At 46.2% G+C, this 17,115-nt stretch overlaps 1 protein-coding gene across 5 annotated transcripts in view; it reads right to left on the bottom strand.

Moving 5' to 3' along the window:
• LOC119660356 (probable G-protein coupled receptor No18) overlaps positions 1–17,115 on the bottom strand; it is a 254,873-nt gene that overhangs the window by 14,338 nt on the left and 223,420 nt on the right. For all 5 annotated transcript variants that reach the window (XM_038068856.1, XM_038068857.1, XM_038068858.1 and 2 more), the window contains one exon: positions 5,720–5,897. In XM_038068856.1, the coding sequence (XP_037924784.1) occupies positions 5,720–5,897 (178 nt within the window). The remainder of the gene's footprint in view (positions 1–5,719; positions 5,898–17,115) is intronic.

The raw sequence follows: 17,115 nt of genomic DNA on the forward strand, positions 1-17,115 counted from the left end.
TCACATGGGAAAGCTACATGATACCAACCTTAGGAGGAGCCGAAATCCACCTGGTACAAACAGTCAAATATTTAGGAGTACATCTTGACTCCAAATTAATATGAAAGGACTATATCCTGGAACAAAACCAGAAACCCTTCATATTGCTTTGGTGCTGCAGGACTGTTATTGATCTGGGGACTCTCACCAAAACGGATTCATTGTATATATACATCCATAATAAAGCCTACTTGAACTTTGCTAATGGAAGGAAACTGCTGCCAATTTGCCTAAGTATTACTGGAGTAATTAATAGTACTCGGACAGCGACACTAGAAGCAACTCCCCCCAATCCATTTGGAAGTAAAACGGAAAACCCCTAGCGACGCATCTAGGCTTGATGCTATTGGCGCATGGAAAGGCGTCCATCTGGAAATTTCATGGCAAACATCTGGTGATTCTCATGCAAGCCCAATATATGGTTTCCAGATTCGTCTTTGAAAGGACATTTTCCGTCGTAATCACCAAAAGAGAAGAATGGTCGATAAATGGCCACGAGTCATTTGAACCTAAAGACTTAATAATCTTCACGGACAGGTCAGTCACGAAGGACGGATCGGGCGCAGAGGTGTCCTTAGGAAATCCGATTATAGAGCTGACTCGACTTCTCGAAAAAATGACGACCACCGAAAACTACCATATGAATCTGTTCCGACAGTCGGGCAGCAACGGCATATCAAGTCAGCTGGTGTGGAGTAGTCATCAGATGCTACTGAAACTTGACCAACTAAACGAAACATTCCTGATGAGGGTGCTAAGACACTCAAACATCGCCGGTAATGACAGATTGGCTCTTCAAGTTTCTGGATCCACAATGGTGGGGCCAGAACCCAATTTTGGCCATCTAATGTCAAGTCTACTCTGAATGGGGAAATTGCAAGGATTCACCCAGCCAAATGGGGAAATTTGAACTTCTGCCGGCAGGCGAAAATCTTTGTGAAGGTACCCGGGGTTTCTGGAGCGTCATTTTTGTTGTCCCTTAAGGAACGAGATATGAGAACCTTAGTAGGAATTTTAACGGAACACTGCCCCTTAAACTACAATAGGGAAAAAATCGAAGTGATGGTTTCGGCCTTATGCAGCCAATGAGAGAAGTATGCAGCGGCCCGGCCTCCTCAGACCCCAGACGAAAAAACCTTGGTAAGGTTGTTGTTGGGGACTTAGGATCCCGCAGATCCTAAACAACAACCTAGCTTTAGTCTAGCTTAGACTACAACGACTGGCGTTTTAAGTCCAATATAACTCGCAACCTTGTCGTGTTTTTGCGATGATAAAAGGGAGCGTCTTTCCACCTGTTGGCACTTTCGATCACGCTGCTCCCAGGGCAGAGGTGAGGCAGCGTCTGATGAGTTGCCTCTGCCCTGGACGAAACCGTCAGTCAAATTTTTGATTTTTTCGATACCTTGGTAAAGTTTTCTTCAACGAAGAGTCTATGCATTCTCTGTTTCTGGAGAATGTTCACAGATTCACTGCGAACCCTGTAGGTGAGAAGCCAATGAATAAGCGTGGTGAATAGGACAATGGGCCTCACAAAGGTGTGAGTGCTTGGAGCTGCGGCTCCCCCACTAAACTTAAGCAAGAATTCAGAGTTAAATTAATGCTTAACACAACGGCAAGAGTTCCCCTCATTACCAAGGAGCAGTTCAGGGACGACTAATTAAAGCTGAAATGTTGATCATGTTTGGTGAATGCCAATCTAGTCACTGACAATACCTTCCTCAAATATATGATGAGGAACACTTTCTTGGCAGCCGTAATAACAGGGAAGCTTTTCGATTTATACATCTTTCAACGCCATGACATATATGACGGAAATGCGACAAAAAATGGATACCGGCCAGCGTTGTTCCTTAATCTCATAGAGAAGAAACAGGAAACAATGAAACGTAACCACTTGAAAAGTCTGTTTGAAAAATAAACAACAACACCAAACGAGGCAGTGTACCAGATAGAAATGCTTCCCCCTGCACGAGGCGTCATGGCCAAAGAAGGTAAAAGTATCCAATAGGGACTATGGATAAAGGTACTATTGGATATCAACAAAGTCATCAAAAGCAGAACGAAAAAGTGACAATTAGGGAATTCCCTGTGCTTCAGAAGGCTAAGAAAACGCCTGGCTAGCTCTCGGGGCTAAAAACCACCTGAAGGAAAATGAATTAGTAAAACGTGACAGAAAACAACATATTAGCTATATTCGGTGAAAAAAAATTGACAACCCCTCTTTGCATGTATGGGGATGCAAGAGAATTTTCAGTTCCCACCTTCCCACCAAATATCGTATCAAAATCAATCAATTAGAGCAGGTAGAAGTGGTTAAGGAGGTTGAGCGCCATAAATTCAACCCCTACGACAATTAATTCAAAACACATTCAGGAACCTACGAAACGTTTTGTTTCACAAACAAAACCTTATTAAAATCGGTTCAATGTCTTCAAAACGCGGAACCACTATAAGGTATTACATCACGGGGCGGAGTCAGCTCACTCTAGCTTAATCCCATTTCTTCTATACGCGGCGCACGTGACTGCGCTTTTCTCCTTTCCTCTACCTTTCGCAATTTATCTTGAATAGATGCGATGATGGAGTTGACCGCATCCCAATTCTCCTGATGTGCTAGCATTTTCGGCACTACATTTTCTGGTACCAGCACCTCAACTAGAATCTCCTCTAGATTCCTCCAATCTTGCACAAATCTCGGACAGTGGAAGAATATATGCTCTGGGTCCTCTGGGACTCCATCGCAATTTGGGCAGTCGGGTGAGGTCTCCAATTTAAACCTATGAAGGTATTGGAGATATCCTCCATGCCCCGTGAAAAACTGGGCGAGATTATAATTAATCTCACCGTGTCGTCTCTCCAACCACTCCTTGATGACAGGAATGAGCCTGTGAGTCCACCGACCCTTTCCCGAGCGTTCACATCGCTCTTGCCATCTTTTTATGGATCTCTCCCTCTCAGCGTTTTTCGTCCGCGATGAGGGAGAGATGGGCTTCGCATTGTATACGTTCGCAATCTCATCTGCCAAGATGTGAATCGGCATCATTCCAGAGATGACGAATGCTGCATCATCTGAGACAGGCCTGAAGGCAGAGCATACCCTCAGAGCTGTCCTCCTGTAGACTGCATTCAGTTTGCTAGTATTAAGTGACATCCGCAACGCCTCGCTCCAAACTGGGGTCGCATAGAGCATGATTGAGGTCACCACCCTGGCTACAAGCAACCTAGAGGTATGCCGTGGCCCTCCCACGTTCGGCATCATCCTCGCCAGGGCCATACTAGCAATGGATGATTTATCACAAACATAGTGTACGTGTTGCTTATAGCTGAGCTTCCTGTCTATCACCACCCCTAAATATTTTATGGTCGGCTTGGAAGGGATGATATGATTCCCAATCCTAATACAGGCGTAATTTCTCTTCTGGCGCTTCGTAATGAGGACCGCTTGTGTTTTTTCCTCCGCAAGCGTCAGACCAGAGCTCTCTAACCAGCATTTGACAGCACTGATTGCCTCGCTTGAGTATAACTCAGCATCTTCGAGATGCTTTGCGACAACAACCAGTGCTATGTCGTCGTCCGCCGGAAGAGGAAGATTAAGTACATGGTTGTACATGATGTTCCACAGTAGTGGGCCCAATACGGAGCCCTGCGGGACACCCGCGGAAACAACGTACTCCGGGGGCCGTCATCAGTGTAATACCAGATCCTCCTTTCAGTTAAATAACTATCGACGATAGCAGCGAGATAGGCGGGAATACCAACCTTCACTAGGGATTTCCGTATTAGATTCCAATTGGCCGAACTGAATGCATTTTTCACATCCAGGGTTACTACCACACAGTATTTGCTGGTACTACCCTTTCCGTGGATTGCATCTTCGGCCAAGCCAGTAACCAATTTGATAGCATCAATGGTTAATCTGGCTTTTCGGAACCCATACTGCCGATCTGAAAGGCCACCTTGGCTCTCAACAACCGGGAGTAATCTATTATAGATTATCCGCTCTAACATTTTCCCCACCGTGTCCAAAAGACATATGGGTCGGTATGACGAGGGTTCACCTGGAGGTTTACCAGACTTAGGCAGAAATATCAACTTCTGTCGCTTCCATGCCGCTGGAAATATTCCCTCGGACATGTACACTTCGAACAACTCAGCGAACGTGTCCGGCCTAGATTTCACGGCAAGCTTAAGGGCCTTATTCGGTACTCCGTCCAGGCCCGGCGCTTTATTGTCTCCTATTCTACCGCTGATCTCCAGCAGCTCGTCTCTGGTGACTAGCGGGATTGCCGTCACATTCGGAGGTGGTTGGAATATGTCGGTGCTCTCCTCTTGCTGGGGGAATAACCCCTGGATGATTTTCAGCAAGAAGGTGGGACACGTGATCTGCGGAGAGGAACGGCATCTGAATCGTCCCATCAAGATTCTATAAGCACTCCCCCACGGGTTTACGTCCGCTTCTGAGCAGAACTCCTTAATGCATTTCCTCTTGCTTCGCTGGATGGCGAGCTTGAGGGTTTTGCGGGCTGCTTTATAGGCACACTCTTTTTGCCCCTGATCGACTCTACCTACTGCCCTCTGAGCCGCTCTTTTGGCTCGATGGCAGGCTGATCGAAGGCAGGTCATCATTCCACCAATAGTTTGGTCTACTACTGGGGAATGAGCACCTCCTAGGCATGGACGCGTCACATGCTTTGGCGATGCATTGAGCCAGATGGACGGCTCTTTTCGTAGAGGCGCCTGCTTTATCAGGTTGATCTAACCACACCTTTATGAAGGTCTGCTCATCCCAAGAATTTGCAGACCAGCCTGAAATCTTTTTCGGTTTCGGACATGATAGCTCTTTGCCCTGAGGCTCGACACATATCTCAAAAAAGATTGCCTGGTGATCGCTGTGGGTGTGGCGTTTGCTGACGCACCAGGACATACCACGCGCCATCGAAGGGCTGACAAAGGTCAGGTCTGTCTGTCTGTCTGTCTGTTATAGGCACTTTTCTCAAAAACGGCTGTACCGATTAACACGAAATTTGGTGGGAAGGTGGGAACTGTGGACCCCCAGACATGCAGTGAGTGATATCCTCCTACGTTAAGATTTAGGGGGGTCCCCATGCATGTAAGGGGGGGTGTACAATTTTTTTCATCAAATATAGCCATGTGGGGTATCAAATGAAAGGTCTCGATTAGTACTTTTCGAAGTCGATCTTAGTTTTGAGATTTGTTAAAAAGGCGGGGAGTGGAAGGGGTGCACAAACAAGACCTTTCATACCTGAAACGCCGAGCTTCCGGTTTCCCGACTTGTTTTTATTCTGCTGAAGAAGGCAACAAATCGCTGATCGAAACACATATTTTGGGAAAAAATACATTCACAAAGGCACCCGGAAATATTATTTTTTGGTTAGGATTTTAGCTAATTAATGTTGATATGTTTTCCTTTATGAGCCAATTTTTCTTCCTTTTCCTTTCCTCCCAACATTCAAAACATGACAGAAACCTGATAAAATGACATTCTTAAATTGAATATTAAAACTTATTCACGACCGAGAATCTTCCTATCGAAAATCTGGCCCGCATAACCCGCGACTTTTCCGAAAGTTCCCACAAGTTAAACACGAAAAACAAGAAGATTTCCAAGAAAATTTACATGAACTCAATGAACTCTCTGAACTTATCCTACCAAGCTTACCTCCGTTAATGTCATTCGTTGCCGTCGCGATGTTAATACGCATCCAATCCTCAAATAAACGTAGAGCATCACCGCCAATGGAATGAAGAATGAGCCCATTGCACTGAAAACCACGTAGCCTTTATTCTGATTATAGCGACAGTCAACAAACTCGCCGTTCCGCCGACCAGGCTCATACCTGTGGAGGTAAAAGGACGAAATATTATTTAAGGAATGGAGATCGACTGGTGGTGGTTGTGAACCACATCGCGAATTCCAAACGTAGTTAACTTTTATATTAAATTAAAGCTATCACTAAATGAAAGGACCGATGTTAAGTTGGAACTTCAAAAATGTTTAATCCCATCCTCGCAATGGATTTCCACGTCATCTAATTAGCGTCCAGATAAGTTTCAAGTAACGAAGTAGTGCTCTCTGCCCCTTTGCCCTATAGCAGTTCCAGATAGGTCAGAATCTCACCCACCTACAGGAACGTATACATATTTTCAGATTCACCTGGATAACCGGCCCAGATTGGAAGTATCTGCCGACCCTAGTTTATAAGCTTTATTAACCTTTAGATAATTGAATCAATTCCTGACTAAGGGCGTAAGGGAATACTTTCCCCTTAACAGTGGACGGAGAGGATACCATAAATCAATCAATTAGGGAAGGAAATTAAGAGATAACTTTACGGCTCCAGTTAAATTCTGTCCTAATGTATTTAGTTCAGAAAATCTCAAGGAAATTTTCCTTGAGAAGTTTGAGTCATTTTTAATTTTGAGGGAAATTATAGAAAGGGATACAAATTCCAAGATACATGGAACTGCTGAAATGATTCTTTGAAGAACCTTAAAGAGCTTTTGAAAGGACAATTAAGCCACTAATCCAAATAGAATACGCAGAAGTGATGATGAGCACGACATCAGGAGCAGCCTCGGATGCACTACTCAATTTACAGCCCTTCAGAGCAATGCAATGGGGGCAGCTCATAGCCTCATTCAATTAGGTCTATGGGAAAACGATAGCGAAACAGGTCTCAGGGCGTTGAGCCTTCTTTTGATATTTAAAAGTTCTCCAAGGACGTAAAAATAATTTTAACTTTATCTACGGTGGAGCTACTGAGGGTACCGGATCCTGTGTCTACGGCACTAAAGCCAGAAAGGATAGTACAGCAAATGCCTTAATGAGAGGAACTGGACACCAGACTACCCCCCGCTGCCGGTGACACTCATGCGAGAAACGAGAAAAAAAGCCTCGACAGAAGGAAACTTGAGCCACAAAAGGGGCTTGCCAGTCAGAACCTTCTTTTCCATCTCTACCAGAAAAAGTGGAAGAGAGGGATGCTGATAATGTGGACGCAACTGATCTGTAGAGGCGCAAGCTGATTAGCGAGGATTCGTCCGAGGTCCGCACAAGAATGGTGCAATTCACCACGGAGTGAAACTCACACGCCTGAGTGGCGCGCCAATGGATAGCGGGGTGAAAGTCACGAAACTGGTAGAGAAATCGTAGAAAGAAAAATGTAGAGAGTGTTCGGTGAAAAAGAGTTGTTCAGTTCAGTTTTTTTTTTCTGAATTGAATTTAAAAAAATATAGATGACATTGTTTGATGAGGCAAAAATTGTCGCCACGTTCAAGGAATTCACTACGGTCCTATGTCAGGTTGAGGCTTGTTTAAACTCAAGACCACTGGTTCCCCTGACGAGCGTACCTGAAGACCTCCAAACATTGACACTGGGACATTTTTTGGTGCAACGACCGAGAATATAGGTCGCAGCGATACCTTTACGAACAGTGGCAGCAGTTGAAGGCACTTCATCAAATTTTCTGGTCCTAGGAATACTTGCACCATTTACAATCTAGGGCAAAAGAATCCAAAAAATCCCCCAACGTAAAGGTTGAACAACCGGAGAACGCGATATCCCTACTACAAAATGGCCATTACCACGGGTTCGCGAAGTCCACCCTGGAGGCGATGGCAAGATTCGTGCGGTAACTATTTGGTATCACGGTGCGCTAGAGATTCCGACTAAAGCAAATGAAACCCTTCTAGCGAAAAATCGAAGAGATCAGAGCGGAAAGAGCCAACATCGAAAAGATTGAAGTGAGCAGAGCAGAAACAACCGACGGTAGAACCGATGACAATGAAATGATGCGCGAATTTTTCAACATCTCCTGTCATGCAACAACCCAAGAAACCGCGTATCGCGCCATGTACATGGGCAAGGACACACCTAAATCTGACAAATCTCTTTTTCACATTCAGCAGAGCACTCTCTCAGAACATTTGAAATTTTGAGAACTCACGCAGGATACCCTGTAGAAAAGTTAGGCCAAGCCCGAATAGTTCGAGGTGAACTGAGGATTGAGATGGATTTCTCGGCGCGTGGAATACAGGATGACTGACGAGACATCATGCATGTCCTAAATCAGCCACGTGCGATGTGCAAGGATACACCAAAATTAGTCAGGATAACGCATTGTGATGCGCTTCTAAATCATCTTATTTTTAAATACAAGGATATTATCCACGAAATTGATGAGCTCCTTGACTTTTCGACAATAAGGAGGAGGAGGAGTTTTGTAGGCAAAGCACTAACTGGGGTCTTCGGAGTTAACGGAGAGGTCTACAGCAACATCGAAGGCCTCCGGTATGAGAAACTAGCGACATTACAGACGGCGAACCAGCAGAAGGGTTCCGCAAGAACGACTGTCAATTTGTCAAGACAGATTCAGTATCAAGGAATTCATCAAACAAACAGAGAAACATCGCAACAGAAACAACTGTTTGTCAAGAGAATTCCCCACGAATGCATCGTCAACAGCACACACAACTCAAACATCAGCGGCATTTTCGCCACCGCCAGCAGCACAGAAGGATTAAAGGCAGGAAACAGAAATTCATTGCCACAATCTCCGCCACATATGGTGATGAATCCAACCTCAGTTAGGCTCCAGCAACAATAAGTTCATAAGCAGAAACAACAGCATCAGAAAGTTAAGTCATTCAAGGGACTGCTGACAAAATCCACGAAGTGCACACGTGCCTCCTGTCCAGTGGAGTGTCGGGGGAAGCCACGGACCAAATCGCTCAGCTTCAGCAGACGTCGGCAAACCTCGCGGCTACCGTCTCCAAACTAGCAGTAACGATTGGAGCTTTGCGTTCGTTCAAACTGACTTCGCATCAACTCAAACTAGCGACGGCAAATCCTTCAACTAAGGACACTTACAGCTACAGGCAAGTGGGCGACTTCAACGAACGTTCTCATGGCGTTTGGTAGTAGCGGATATCAGTAATCCCATATTGGGCGTAGACTTTCTTGGTCACTATGGGTTGCTGGTGGATCTGCAGAATAGGCCTGTTATAGATTCCGCAACTTTGCTCAGGTCTTAAGGAAAACCTGCCACCTGCCTTACTGTCAGCCTTTTGATCATTTTTAAAGAGATAGCCGACCCTCGCATTCGTCCGCTCCTTCAAAAATACAGCATCATAACTACCGAAAGTAGTCTCACGCAGCACCACAGCACCACGTCCGCACTACTGACTCCCATACCTTCTCGAAGGTGCGTCTCTTGCCACCCCAGGGTATTTGCAGATCATTAAATAGCTGCTGATCTTCTCCAATATACATGATCCCAAAGTCCAACGGCGAATGGAAACCTTGTAGCAACTACAGACGTCTTAATGCTCAGCCCATTTCAGACCGCTTCCCCATACCACTCATTCACAGCTTTGTGCACAACGTCGTTAACTGCCGTGTTTTCACAACCTTGAACTTAGCCAAGGCATACCATCAAATCCCTCTAACTCCAGAAGATATTCACTTCACTTTGCCACTATGAATTGCCAGTTACAAATATAAACGCTTCCTCTTTTCAATCTTAGAAGATCATGTCTTCTTAAGTCTAATTATTATATTTAATCTTTATGTGATTTACGTTTAGCGATAAACAACTTGGCGGGGAGGCTGTCAAGCCCAGCGGCTTTACTCCGTTTGAGTACATTAATGGCTGAACTGGTTTCTCTTCTGCTTGGAGAAGCAGTCCGTATCCGCATGTTACAGTGACCTGCCATCTCATCCACGAGGGGAGGAACCTCACCACGTATAATACGGTTAAGTACTCTGGTGAAATGTTCTTTTCACCACCTCAGTTGTTCACCATCATGGATGCGAAGTCAACCGTTAACGTCCTTCTCAGCTTTCTCGTAATACGGTATACAGTTCCAAAATCATTGCAGTCTACGGCATCTTCTACTTCCCTAACCAGCGCAATAGCAAATTCTCTTTTCTCGTCGAGTACAATATGCTAGACTTCCCGGGATTCTACACGGTATCCCAGTTTGAACGGGTCATACCCACCATCACTCGCAGCGATCAGTAGAGCCTTCCACCCCTTCCATTCATCGATCCGCTTCCATGACTCTGCAGTCAGCCAAATTTTATCACCTTCTTTTGGGATGTGGCCAAACAAGCAACAGAGAACAGGACATTTTTAATGGCGACCCAATTCTCACTGATATCCTCAGGAGCGTTACTCAGTAGATGTGCCGTTCGATGAGCAGGATAGCACTCCCAGTGCCAGCCGTAGATGTTGAACTTACGGATTCACAGCACCCCAACCCTGCGAGAAGTGCTGGATGCAACACGCAAGCGAACTTAAGCGACCATCAGATGGTGATCCCTTTCGTTACGCACATTCGGAACACAACTCCAAAATCTACTACTGATAGCGAAGCGGTCGATCTGATTACTCGTACACGTCGGTCAGTAGAAACCCAACTGACTTTATGACCAATGACGAGGCGCTAGAAGTTGCAGAAATCCACGAACCTTCCACCATTATCATTACAGTCGGCAGGCAAGAGGGAGACAAGTGCTCTTCAGAGTACCACCAGCTTACTTCGCTTAGGCTCGAAATGTACAGCTTATATCCCTAAGATTCTCACTCAAGTTGGAGAAAGCGAGGTTTCTGGTAGTCGAGGAGGGTGCGCATATTCCAGAAACCAATCAAAGTCCATTTTCGATAGCCAAAGTTCGTTCCTGTGAGGTCAGTCCCTATCAGTAGAGTTTCAATATTTGCAGGTTGCTAGCCCACAAACTTATAACCCTTTTCGTCGCCTCTTACGACAAGCAGGGAAGGCTTTAAGTGTACTCTTAAGCCCCAACTTACTAGGACATTTGCAGTTGTTGCAGATGTGCTGCTTCCACTCATACGGAAATGTTAGGAATCCGAAATCTTTCCCAGAGAGTGGAAGAAGAGGATGATCGTTAAGATTCAAGAAAAGTCACTCGTTTTGAGTGTGACAATTGGAAAGGTATCTATGTGCTCCCTGCCGTCACGAAGATAATAGCTTAAATGCACCTGGAACTCATCGAAGAACGAAAACTTGATTGACAGAACAGGCTGGTTTCCGCTCCGGATACGCCTGCATCGACACATTAACTAGAGATCATTTTGGAACAGTGCGCGGAGTTTAGATCTTCGATGCACGCGCCCTTCATCGAAGCTCTCGGTAGCGTGAATAAGGAGTGGATCTGGAGTGCCCCAAGTAGAAGAGGCTTTCCGAAGAAACTAACAACTATCAACAGAGCGACATATGATGACACACATTGAACCGAGGTAAAATATCGGAGAATTTCGAGGTCAAAAGCGGAGTTCGCCAGGGTAGGATCCTGTCACCCTTATTATTTCCTTCCTATTCCCTGTTCGGAGTGCGTGGAGGAATTCAATGGACTATGACATCTTTCGTAAAACACCTCGACTACGCTCATGATATTTGTTTGCTCGCTCGCCCGGTACTGGACCTTGGCCAAATGGTTCTGGATTGGGGAAGAGAGGCAACTAGAGTCGGACTGAAGATAAATAGCAACTAAACCAAGGTTCTCTGACGGATTGCCGCATCCTCCCTATTTGCATTAATGAGCTGAGGATCGAAAGCGTCGATCAATTTGTATATTTAGAAAGCGCGGTTTCTGCCGACGGTAGCATCGAACTCGATGTTGCCCGACGTATTAACAGCGCTAGATCTGCTTTCGCTAGCCTGTCTAAAATCTGGAAATGCAATTATCACACAGATCAAGCTGAAATTGTTTTGTGCTAGGGTTCTTTCTGTGTTGCTATATGGGAATTGAGCATGGAAAGGAAATTTTACGGTTGCTTAAAAGCTCCAAGCTTTCGTGAATACCTGTCTGCGTCGTATCATCGGAGTGCCTGATGCTATCTTATACTATCCCAAACGAACAGGTCAGCACACAGGCTTGGCACTTGTATACGATGTGATTTGAAGACGGAAGTGGCAGTAGATAGGTCACACATTAAGGAGGGGAGACAATTGCATTGCATGCAGTGGAATCCACTCTCTCGAGATGGCCGACGAGTGGATCGCCCCACAGGCACTTCGCGCAGAAGAGTAGAGGAGGTTGCGAGCGTCTCGGGAAGCCGTTTGGAGCTGAATCATATTTCAGGTAACCGCATGCGAGGACGCGTAGGTGTGGTTGACGCCCTATACCCCCCCAAGGAATGAAAGGCAACCATATGTATAATTGCGTTTAGACTATGTGTACTCTTATGCTATCTAGTGGGAAAGAGGGCGTGGACGGCCGGCATGTTGCGGGAAGCAACAGATGTCCGGTATATAGGAGAGAGCTGAACCGCACAGGGAAATGAGATTGATACAAATCAATCTCAATCACTGTGAGGCAGCTCTCGCAAACCATTCGAGAGTCGAATGTCGATGTCGCAGTTATTTGCGGGCCGTACAGAAACTACGGCGGTGCGACTTGGGCGGTGGATGCGTCTGGCAACGCCGCAATCTGGGCGTGCGGAAGACAGGCCATTCAGGAAGTCATGTCCCCCCCAGCTGCCGGTTTTATAAGGGCAAAGGTCAACGGTGTCCATATTTACAGCTGCTACGCTCCTCCTAGTGCAACCTTAGCACAATGCGAGGAGATGTTAGACAGTCTGGTGTTGGACGCTAGAGACCGCAGCCCTAAAATCATTGCGGGCGATTTCAACGCGTGGGCCCTGGAGTGGGGAAGCCGATCGACGAACACCAGAGGTCAAATTCTGTTGGAGTCATTTGCGGAGCTGGACATCGTGCTGGCCAACGTTGGATGCGTGCCCACCTTTCGAGGAAGAGGGTCGGGTTCAATTGTTGACCTGACATTTGTTAGCACTTCACTGGTGAGGGAGATGGCTTGGCAAGTGAGTGAGCACTACACCCACAGTGACCACCAGGCCATCTTCCTCCGCATTGGGAACCGGGGAAGCAGTCAACGACGCTCTGGAGGTGGAAAGGCTAAAGCGGTTGGCTGGTCTATCAGAGCTTTCGACGAGGAGACATTCCGGGCCGCATTGGAGGGAGCTCATGATCCGGATGGAACAGCAGTGGAAAGGGTCACACAGCTGTCTCAGCGTGTAACCGAAGCATGCGACGCTACGATGCCACGACGACGTTTGCACCACGGCAAGAGGCCAAACTACTGGTGGAACACGGAGATCGCTGCCTTGAGATCCTCTTGTCTCCGAGCGAGAAGACTTTCCCACAGGACAAAGGGAAGGCCGGAGCACCAGGAGCGTGAGGACGAATACAGGGATCTGCGAAGCAACCTTAAGAAGGGCATTCGGAGAAGCAAGCGGGAATGCTACCAGAAGCTCCGCAGGACGAAAGAGAAGCCCAACTGGCAGCTCAGCAGGACGTCTTCTCGATCCCTGATGTTACCGAAGAGGAACTTTGGAAGCTGGTCTTGCTACCGAAGCCCCGAAAACCACCCGGCGTGCCCTCTTCATATCGCCCTATTTGTCTCTTAGACTCCCCATGGTGTGATGTTGGAGAGGGTGATATACAACAGGCTGCTCCCGTTCATCGAGCTTGCGGGTGGTCTTTCAGAGCGGCAATATGGGTTTCGGCGAGCCCGTTCTACGGTCGATGCAGTAGCAAAGGTCGTGGAATTGGCTCGAAATGCAATGGCCATGAGCAAATGCTGTGCTCTGGTGACGCTGGACGTCAAAAATGCTTTTAACTCAGCCAACTGGGGCTGGATTAAGGGCGCTTTGGCCAAACTGGGTGTTCCTAGCTACTTGGCTCGGCTCATCGAGAGTTACTTTTCGGACAGACTTCTCTGGTACGAGACGGACGACGGGCCGAAGGAGTACATTGTGACAGCAGGTGTGCCTCAAGGTTCTGAATTGGGACCGCTGCTGTGGAACATAATGTACGACGGAGTGCTTGGCCTTCGCGTGCCGGAGGAGACAACGCTGATTGGTTTTGCGGACGACTTGGCGGTAGTTGCAATTGCAAAGCATTCCGAGGACGTGGAGCTTTATGCAAATGAAGCCATTCATACCATCAAGTCATGGTTACGAATGGCCAAGCTGGACCTGGCGGACGAAAAGACGGAGGCGGTCCTCATTACCAACCGTAGGAAGAATAACACGGTTACCATCCAGATTGGTGATCGTGAGGTCGTCTCAAAATCGGTTGTGAAATACCTGGGGGCGATGATCGATGCCAAGTTGGGTTTCAAGGGACACTTGGATTATGCGCGAGAGAAGGCAGCAAATGCCAGCTCGTCCCTACGTGGGAGGGCCGAAGTATAGTCGCAGGCTACTCATCGCGGGAGTGGTGAGGTCGATCCTGCTATACGCGGCCCCTGTCTGGGCGGGAGCGCTGAACCACGCTGTCAACCGGAGGAAGATATGTTCGGCATACCGGCCAATTGCGCTAAGGGTGTGCAGCGCATTTAGGACGGCGTCGACGGAGGCAGTATGTGTTATCGCAGGAATGATCCCTATAGATCTTCTAGCGAGCGAGGCACACTGGCTCTACGAGAAACGGAAGGCAAATCCAGCCGAGGTGAATGCGGATTTCCGAAAAGCCATCAGGAGAGAGTTGTGTGGCAAGTGACAACAACGATGGGATAACTCCGACAAGGGCAGGTGGACCCATACATTGATCCCGTGTATCGAGAAATGGGTCAACCGAAACCACGGAGAATTGAATTACCACCTGAAGCAATTCCTTACGGGACACGGTGGCTATAGGAAGTACTTGCATCGCTTTGGATGGAGTTGGACGAGTCTCCCAACTGTCCTGAATGCGGTGCTACACTCGAGGACCCGGAGCACGTTATGTTCCATTGGCCCAGATTTCTGCAGCAGAAAAGCAGCATCTTAGGGATGGACATCGAACCCTCCAACCTGGTGGAAGAGATGTTGAAGTCGGAGGAAAACTGGATGGTGGTAAATGAGGCAGTAGCCGTGGTGCAGACAAAACTCCTGGAGTTGGATCGAGCTCGGAAGGCGGCGCGACGGAGACGTGACATGGACGAGCTGGTATAGCGAACCAGAGCCCCCCCCCCCCCCGAAGTAATACTTCACGGTGGTCCCGCGAGGAGGGGCGGAAGAGTGGGGGTGGTTTTAGTGGGTGTGAATCCCACACACTGCTGCAACCTGGCGCAGCAACGTCTTTCTAAGATTTCCACCTCCATCCAAAAAAAAAAAAAAAGACTGTGTGTACTCTAAAGGTAGCGTAATCCGCATGGTCTCTGCACCACCATTCTACTATATCAATATCTAACATACGAGTTACTAGATTCCTATTCAAAGTTACATTTTATTCAACATTTAAACGCAACCTCCCAATCTTTCAATTCTGAAGCTAATACTCCACACATCCTTTCCAACAAACAAATGTCTGCAAGGTGATTGCCCTAGTTATGAAGGACGGGCTACAATATGCATATCCGTCTGACAACTTTTTGCAACACGTGCATATAAACATTTCAAGGAATGTTAGATGAAGCATGTTTAGGTTTACTTTTTCGTAATGGCCATTTCGTTTCTTTCCCAGAGGCTCCTAACGAGCAAAAACTTTCCAGATAACCCAAGGAAAAAATTGTTCAACGGGTAAGTGCCGTTTAACAAAAACATATTTGAGTATCACATCCTTAATCAAAGTTCGCCGGCGGAAAACTCGCTGGCGTGCAAGGACTTCCTATGATCATTTTCTAATGAAATATTCATTTAGCCCATTTCTTTCAGATAGTTGGGCAAGGTGGCAAGGCTTTATGACGAAAACAAGGATGCAGGCATAGTCATCGCGTCTTGCACCAATGGCGCTCAGCAATTCCAAAATTTAAATTTGAATTTTGAATATTCATGGGAAATTCCGAACGCAATGAATCCACCTCCGGCTCAGCTCTTCATCAAACTCCGATTCCGTCGTAAATTTCAACAAGTTCTCCTGATTGTTGAGAAGCTTTTTGTGTGTGAAACGAACAGAATATTTTCACGGTAGGGATTCTAGGAATCCATCTGGCTATTCCGCCACGTTTTCAACTTTTCCGCAACTATGATTCGCGCTGAATTCGACGAAATTAGTTTTATGTTGATTTGACTAATCAAGGATTGTTCATATGCGAAATTTCCCACTTTCAAGTGGGGGGGGGGTGCCATGGGAGCTAATTATGAGGTACAGGTAACTCCCGAGCGAACAAGTGACTCAAGGACAAAAATGCAAAGGAGCTAGTATAAATCATGCTAATAGGGATATGAAAACGAAATTCTCAGTATTTTAAATAAAAGGAGCTAACTCCGTTTGAATTATCTAATTTTATCACAGAGTCAGGGGTGCAACTTTTAAAAGGATCTCTTTCATAAATAGCTTTGCTGAAACTCGAAGATTGTGGAAATGCCATAAAAGATATTTTCTGATAAAAACACACTTACTTGACTTCCATTTTCAATGACTTATTCTATAGAACATAAAATAAATGGTGAACCAAGTATAAAACTGTAGACTCTCGCCGTAATACCTAAGGATCTGTAAAAGTTTCAGTATTCCTTTCATGAACTCTATTTAAGGATTTTACAATAAATGTAAAATCCGCTTAGATGTCTGCTCATCTCAATCTGCGTCTATCTGATTTCGGAGCACGTAATGCCATAATTACGATAATAAACATACTATAAATATAATACAAAGACGTAGGGCTGCCTTTCAGCTCTTGTGAAGCCAGTCCTTTTTGCAAAACGTCAACGATTTGTTGTCACTGAATTCTCCAGATGTAAAATTGAAATGTGTGGAAATATCATGCTCCCGGCAACTCCATATGTGAGCAATCGCTCAGATAAAATTTCTTGAAAACAGGATCTTAACTAAGAACGTGATAGTAAGGTACCGTCATCTGCCTCAGTCAGGACACTGTATTCCGACGTTTTGCTGCATTCATTTAATCTTTTGCCCACTTTAGGACTAGGACTGAGGGAATCCCATAATTTGTGTCCTAAACGCATCAAAGTTTCCCACATATTTTACGTAATCCCAACAAACGTAAGATACGAAAATCTACTGCAGACGCCACATACATATTATCATAAGCTCATAAATATTAAATGATGGGGATTTGTTTT

This window comes from Hermetia illucens, chromosome 6 (genome assembly GCF_905115235.1).
Source record: "Hermetia illucens chromosome 6, iHerIll2.2.curated.20191125, whole genome shotgun sequence".
Classification (NCBI taxonomy): Eukaryota; Metazoa; Arthropoda; class Insecta; order Diptera; family Stratiomyidae; genus Hermetia; species Hermetia illucens.